Source organism: Nansenia antarctica (genome assembly GCF_963989245.1).
Source record: "Nansenia antarctica genome assembly, chromosome: 6".
In the NCBI taxonomy this organism is placed as follows: domain Eukaryota; kingdom Metazoa; phylum Chordata; class Actinopteri; order Argentiniformes; family Microstomatidae; genus Nansenia; species Nansenia antarctica.
In genome coordinates, this window is record NC_137676.1 from 52,843,146 (window position 1) to 52,850,645 (window position 7,500).

At 49.5% G+C, this 7,500-nt stretch overlaps 1 protein-coding gene across 1 annotated transcript in view; it reads left to right on the plus strand.

The window, feature by feature from the left end:
* The window catches only part of mtnr1aa (melatonin receptor 1A a), a gene marked incomplete at both ends in the record, with an annotated part of 43,755 nt that overhangs the window by 35,649 nt on the left and 606 nt on the right, over window positions 1-7,500 (plus strand). The window contains one exon of the mRNA XM_080535136.1: window positions 7,238-7,500. This exon is cut by the window's right edge and continues 606 nt beyond it. Coding sequence (XP_080391262.1) covers window positions 7,238-7,500 — 263 coding nt within the window. The remainder of the gene's footprint in view (window positions 1-7,237) is intronic.

Below are 7,500 nucleotides of genomic sequence, written 5' to 3' on the forward strand. Positions count from 1 at the left end.
CCGAGGCGTTTCTTTGTGTCGTTCGGTTTCGAACGACACAAAGAAACATCTGTCTCTTGCATTTCTTTTTGGTCAGACTCTAGCTCTTTATTTCAATTTGAATTCAACTAATGGCCGGTGAATATGTATGTGTTGTGGTAAATTAAAATGGCAGATTTTGTACTGAGACGGAGATAGAGACAGGGATGGAAGGCTTTGGGGAGGTATTGGATATGCTGCTTTCTGCTGGGTTGTTGATTTATGTGGAACCTGCCAGGGAAAGCCTCGCTCGCCAGGTCAGCCTGTCAATCCTGTCGCCCACACACACGCACACATACACACATACACACACACACACGCACACGCACACGCACACACGCACACCCACACACACACTTACCGACACACGAAGGTATAAAAAAAATAAAAAAACAGCAGAGCCTGAATTCATCTCTCTCTCTCTCTCTCTCTCTCTCTCTCTCTCTCTCTCTCTCTCTCTCTCTCTCTCTCTCTCTCTCTCTCTCCTTCTCTCTTTCTCTCACCCCCTCTTCATTGTCTCACCAGCCTGGATATAAATTCTGAGTAACTGACAAGGTAATGACAGATAATTTCAGCATGCTCGCAGGCCATTTATTTATATTCCTCCATATTGGAGCTTGTGTCATATACCCGCCTGGAACTGGATATGGCCTCAGTAGAAAGGAAAGAGGGGATTAACCCGAGAGAGAGACAGAGAGAGAGAGAAGAGGGAGAGAGAGGGAGAGAGAGGGAGAGTGGGAGAGAGAGAGAGAGAGATAGAGAGAGAGAGAGAGAGAGAGAGAGAGAGAGAGAGAGAGAGAGAGAGAGAGAGACTCTCATCATCCATGCCTGTCACTGGCCTCATTCATAAACACAATATCAGTAAATCCAATAATGACAATGTTTCTCCCAGTGCTGACGGTCTCTGTCCCCCTGGCTCTCTGGCGCTCTCTCTGCCTTTCTCTCATTCTCTCTCTCTCTCTCTCTCTCTCTCTCTCTCTCTCTCTCTCTCTCTCTCTCTCTCTCCCTCTGCCTTTCTCTCATTCTCTCTCTCTCTCCCTCTGCCTTTCTCAAATTGGTTCCCTTCCTCTCTCACTCTCTCCCTCTCTGTCTCTCTCTCTCTGTTTCTCTATCTTGCTCTCTCTCTCCCTCTCCCTCTGCCTTTCTCTCATTCTCCCCCACTCTCTCTCTCTCTCCCTCTACCTTTCTCATGTGTTCCCTTTCTCTCTCTATCTCCCTCTCTCCCTCTCTCTCTCCCTCTCTCTCTGTCTCTCTCTCTCTCTCTCTCTCTGTGCCTCTGAAGCAGTTAGCTTACAGTCTTTCCATCTTAGGTTATTTGTTTTTTGGGGGGGGTGGTTTCTCGGGCGTGGTTGACGCCGTGCTTCATTTCCAGTACACTAGCTTTGTCTCAGCAACCATACATACTGTAGGTCTGCTTCACACTGGCCTGCCACAGACGCCAATGACAAGTGTCCCCAGTGCGACGAGTCCGACGACCCATAGGTCATAATAGTGACAGCTGTGGAATATGTTTGGCTGAGTTCCTCTCGCACTTACCAAATGCCAAATACAACTTAGCTTTGAAATACTTAAGCTGGACTTACAGTGGCTTAGTTGGCTCGCTATAATGGAACCATTGGAATAATTAAGTCTCCAAAGTCACAAACTCCGAGCTAAATGACGCACACAAGGTCACGTGTCGAAATTCACTTAAAGGGGTATTTCACCTGAGGCTCACGGCGGTTAGAAGCCTAGCCAGCTACCGATGCTAACATAACGTCATTTGACTGAAATACAAAAGTTGTTGGGTTTCTTTCTTTCTTTCACATAAACAATACAAAAAGTTAAAGTGGGAACAATCACGGACAGCCACACAGCAGGACAAAGGAGAGGACTTGGGGGAGTGAGTAAGATGGTATATGAGGTGGATCAGTGGTTGCAGGTGGGGTTTAGATGCCTGTTTTAGTGTATACGGACCTGGGATAAAGTCCAAGTGAAATTGATCTAGTGATGTGTTCCTGTCTTGTATTCTGTCTTGTGAGTCGCCTCCAGCAGCAAGTGTTGGAAGGGAGTTATTGTTTCTTTTTTTTGATCTGAAAGAAAGATTTAATGACTGGATTATTCATGTGATTCTGAAATGTCAGGGTGTTGGAATGTGAAAGTGCAGTGCCGTGGTGAATCCAAGGGGGAAGGTTGCCATGCGTCTTATTATACAGTCGTGTTATTGGTTCAGTGATCTCCTTTGAGGTGAGGGATTGGGAGACAGTAGGATAATTGTTGAAAGAATGATTGCATGTTGATATGTGTCTGAGACAGTATGAGTGAGCTATGGTCTGATCTTGTTCTAAACATAACATTTCTGGTCTTCTTGGTTAGATTAGAATGGACAACTCCTCACCTATTGTTTGCTTTGAGTTCCCCCGTTCTCGAGCGAGTATACATGTATTAGCCACGGCATGGAGCTTTCATTAGTTCCCCTTCGTTGGGACATTGGGACGTTGGGATGGAAATATCATCATGGAATGCATGCTACACTACGGCACCTGCATACAGGCCAACTAAAGGCCACTTGGAAGGTATGTACAACAATTGCAAAAGTCCCTTTAATACCAATCATTTCAATGGGACACGGTCTGGTGAAAAGGTCCCCATGGACGTCTGCAATTCTCAACTCACCCAAACGACCAAGAAACTGTTGAAGAGTCCACGCGATATAACAAACAACAGTTTTAGGATCACTAAATACATATCATTTGTGAATTGGATTCACTGTATCATCTGCCGTCCTGCTTCAGGCTACTGGGTTAGTGATACACGGCCTGTAAACAGACGTACGTTTTAGGATGTGGTCAAAAGCAAGGACTGTGATTATCTAAGTATGTGTAGTTATGTGTTTTGAGCATGTTGATGTTCTATCAGCATGTTGCGATGTGCTCAACATGCAGTTAGATGAATAGAGATGTTCCTCCTTAGCTGCTAGCTAGCAGCCAACGCAATGGTAGCAAATGCGTTTTTCTCCAGTATTTGGTTTGAGGTGTAGCTACATTCAAATTAGCATATCTTCTTCAACTATTTTCATCAGACTATTTGTTTACCTCATTTGAAAGCTTACAATCACTTTCATAATCTGTAAAAACTGAAGAATGTCCTTGCCCTACTTTTTTTTTTTTTTCACCAAACTTTTTCACTAATGTGTTACAATAACTAGCTCCTCAAGTCAGGCAGAAAGTCAGGCAGAAACTAGTCACATTACTTTGGTAAAAAAAAAAAATATATTTTTTTTCACACCATTCGAGTCCACAACGGCGGAACATGATCTGAACATAAACTGTAAAATTCAAATTCATGAGGGTGAGATATGCATCATGCAATTACAGTTGGATGGCCCTCCCCCTCCTCTCTCTGTAGCTAAACGCTACTCGCTCTCGATGTATTAAAAATGATTCATTATTCCATAGACGCTCCCTCCCATATATTTCCATACATTAACGTTTAAGGTCGTAACGCTCTATTATAGAGCCAGGGACCCCACCGACCTCTCCCCACCGGACGCTCTTTGACCTTGATGCATGGCTGACACCTGCGGTGACGAGCGTTGACCTCTGACCCCCCCCCCCCCCTCCCCTCCCAGACCCCTTTGTGACTCATTAATAGAGTGTAAACGTCGGAACCGCGAGATCGCGACGCTGCAGTGGGGTGAAACCGAAAACGTGCTCAGTCTCGTCCCGACGACCTTCAAAACAGCAACTCTAGGGTGGAATGTGAGTGTGCGTGCGTGTGTGTGGGTGTGCGCGTGCGTGTGTGCGTGCGTGTGTGTGTGCGTGCGTTCGCTTGGCACTCGGCACGAGACAGACAAACTGTTTGCGGCAGAAACAGAAAAATATCGGATTGGGATTGAAGTTGCCGATACTTGGAGCGACCTTAAGTACGAGCTGCGTGGAGTCACGTCCTGTAAGAGGAGAAGGTTTCCCTGAAACGGTCCCGGGTTAACGTGGAATCTCCGCTGTCTTAATCTACTGGTCCTAAACCAGTCCTACAAGTTGAAGTATGTACACTTAAGAATGTGCTCAATGATTGAGCACCTATAGTCATTATCCAGGTGTGTGTGTTTGGCTGTTTGTCACAGATCATTTAGCAAGCCATCGAACCCCCTGCGTCCGTCTGCTATGCATGCCTGAGTTTCATGAAAGCAATCCATGCTAGCTGCTGCAGGACTAGGTGTCGCGCTAACTACCTTGGCCTCAGAGAGGTCCACAGAGGCCACACTGGCGCCTTAACCGTTGCCTAATTTGTATCTCCCCTAAATACAAACGCAAACTTTAAATGACAGGTCAGTGACAGGGCGCTGCCGTGACGACAGGGAGAGACGACCTAGGGTGTCCTAGCTTCACACACACACACACACACACACACACACACACACACACACATAAAATAGACACTCACACAAACACCCGCACACTGCCTGTAGGGCCTGCTTCTCACAACCTTGTCAAGGTTGAGAATCTCAGTTGTCTCAATGTGGGTCACAGGGAGGGGAGAGTGCAATTTTAGAGACTCCCCTAGCCACCATGTGTGCGTGCGTGCGTGTGTGCGTGCGTGCGTGTGTGTGTGTGTCCGTTATCCTCTGGGGGTCTTGTGACATTAACAGGTGAGCCTAATCCCCCTATAGAGGTGAGCTGGGTGACAGATCTGAGGAGAGCGGAGACTTAATTAATACGAGCAGAGCTCGTTCCCCATGGAGGAATGTCTGGAATGTTTCTGTTGCTGCTGTACTGTAGGGGGGGGGGTGGAAGGAGAGGAATGGAGGAGAGATGAGGGGATGGGGGAGAGAGGGGAGGGGAGGCAGAAAGGAGAGGAATGGGGGAGAGTTGAGGGGATGGGGGAGAGAGGGGAGGGGAGACAGAAAGGAGAGGACTGGGGAGAGAAAGGAAGGGGGGAGGGGGGCAGAAAGAAGAGGAATGGGGGAGAGATATGGGGATGGGGGAGAGAGAGGGGGGAGGGGGGGAAGAAAGGAGAGGAATGGGGGAGAGATGAGGGGATGGGGGAGAGAGAGGGGAGCGGAGGGGGGAGGCAGAAAGGATAGAAATGGGGGAGAGATGAGGGGATGTGGGAGAGAGAGGGGAGCGGAGGGGGGAGGCAGAAAGGATAGAAATGGGGGAGAGATTAGGGGATGTGGGAGAGAGAGGGGGGGAGCAGAAAGAAGAGGGATGGGGGAGAGAGAGGGGGGAGGGATGTGGGGGGTGTTAGAGAGAGGGGAGGGATGTGGCGGGTGGCAGAGAGAGAGGAGGATGGTAGAGGAATGAATGGAGCGTGGGGAGAGGTTTGAGGGTACCATGATAGGCAGACCTGTGCATGACTGTACTTGTCTTCCTGTCCAGTAACGACCACTAACCCCCCCCCCCCCCCCCCACCCCTTGAGCAAGGCACTTAACCCCTAAGGCTCCAGGGGAGCTGCCTGTGGCGGACCCTGTGCCTGGAGCAAAACAAGACCACATGTTTACAATTGACTGACAGGTTGATTGCGTGACAAATCAAATATTCCTCCTTCATTCTTTGTGTGTGTGTGTGTGTGTGCATGCGTGAGAGTGCGGGTGTGTGAGTGTGTGTGTGTGTTTTGACGTGACGGAGGCGGTGTCACTAGCAGGGACGGGGTTCTGTCACGCTGACTTTATTCAACAGAGGTTCTTTAGCCTTTAGGTTAGGTTGTCATGTCCCGTCACCTCCCTTGTCTACCTGGGGTCGGTCGGTCTGTCTGTCGGTCGGTCGGTCTGTCTGTCCGTCTGTCTGTCTGTCTCTCCCTCTCTTTCCTTCTCTCTCTCTCTCTCTCTGAAGAACTGTTCGTATGCAAAGTCGATGCAGAGTTTATTGGGTGACAATGTCTGAAGAAAGAGTGTCAAAGGAACTCTCTCTCTCTCTTTTCCCCTCTCAATTCCTTGGCTGCCTGGGTTTTCCATGGGTCGGGTTGACAGCTGTTGTATTCCTGCTCCGATAAGTACTCCAACACTGCTGTAGAACTCTCTCTCTCTCTCTCTCTCTCTCTCTCTCTGTCTCTCTCTCTCTCTCTCTGTCTCTCTCTCTCTCTCTCTGTCTCTCTCTCTCTCTGTCTGTCTGTCTGTCTGTCTGTCTCTCTCTCTCTCTCTCTGTCTCTCTCTCTCTCTCTCCCTCTCTCTCTCTCTCTCTCTCTCCGGCATTCAATTTCACTCTTCAGAAGATCTGGCGGAACGCACAAATGCTGACCGTAGCACAATTAAAGCAAACAGTACTAACGAGTGTGTGAGGGAGGGAGAGAGGAGGGGGGGGGGGGGGGGGGAGAGAGGAGGAGAGAGAGAGAGAGATAGAGGGAGAGAGAGAGAGTGTGTCTGTGTCGTTTGTGTGAGAGCGGACAAGCGTGTGGTTTTCAGAATAATGAGCCCTCTTGTCTTCTTCTCGGCCTCTTGTCGGAGTGCGTGTCACGAGTCGGACTTGAGAAGTGTGGGTGAAGGTTTGTTGACGGCGAGGCGTCACAGTGTTTTGCCTTCCGACAAGCAGCTACAGAACCTAATCAACCTTCGCATCGCGACGAGGAACTCACACCAGCGTAGCTACCAGTGTTGCCTGGAGGACTAGCCGTTAATTATGTGAGCCGACACACACGCGCGAGCTCGAGCACACACACCCAGACATCCACCCACGCACGATGTCAAGTCCTAGGTTTTGCGTAGTAATTAGAGTTGTGCATTCATTAGAACAGGGGGGGTGTGTGCGAGGCGAGTTTCCTTTTCATTATTCGCCGACGGCAACAAGGCATCACACGCAAGGCGAACCGCAGGGCGGTCACGCCTACTGAGGGGGAAAACACAAACAAAACAAATATGGGAAGAAACGCGACTCTGTCATCACCTCTAGGAGCCTCGAGGCACCTCGCCGTGTGGCGGAGGGAACACGTCTGTTCTGTGTACGCACGTCAACGTGAAACAAAAACATCCCTATTTCTCTCGTCGCCATTGAGTCAGTCCCACGGTCACTTTTGTCCCGATTTGTTTGTGCCGATCATTATTACTGTTGTTTGACTCTCTCTAACATTCTTGTTCTCTCTCATTCCCTTGTTCTGGCTTTCTCCCCCCCACCCCCCCCACCCCTCTCTCTCTCTCTCTCTCTCTCTCTTTAATCAGACCTTACCACTTCTACGACGAGGTCGGTAATTCTCTCCACTAATTGGCCTCCCTCTCTCCCTCTTCTGTGTGACTTTTTTCCGCAGGCAACATCTTCGTGGTGAGCCTGGCCGTGGCGGACCTGCTGGTGGCCGTCTACCCGTACCCCCTGGTCCTCACCTCCATCTTCCACCATGGCTGGAGCCTGGGGAACGTCCACTGCCAGATCAGCGGCTTCCTCATGGGCGTCAGCGTCATCGGCTCCATCTTCAACATCACCGGCATCGCCCTCAACCGCTACTGCTACATCTGCCACAGCCTCAAGTACGACCGGCTCTACAGCGACAAGAACTCGGTGTGCTACGTCCTG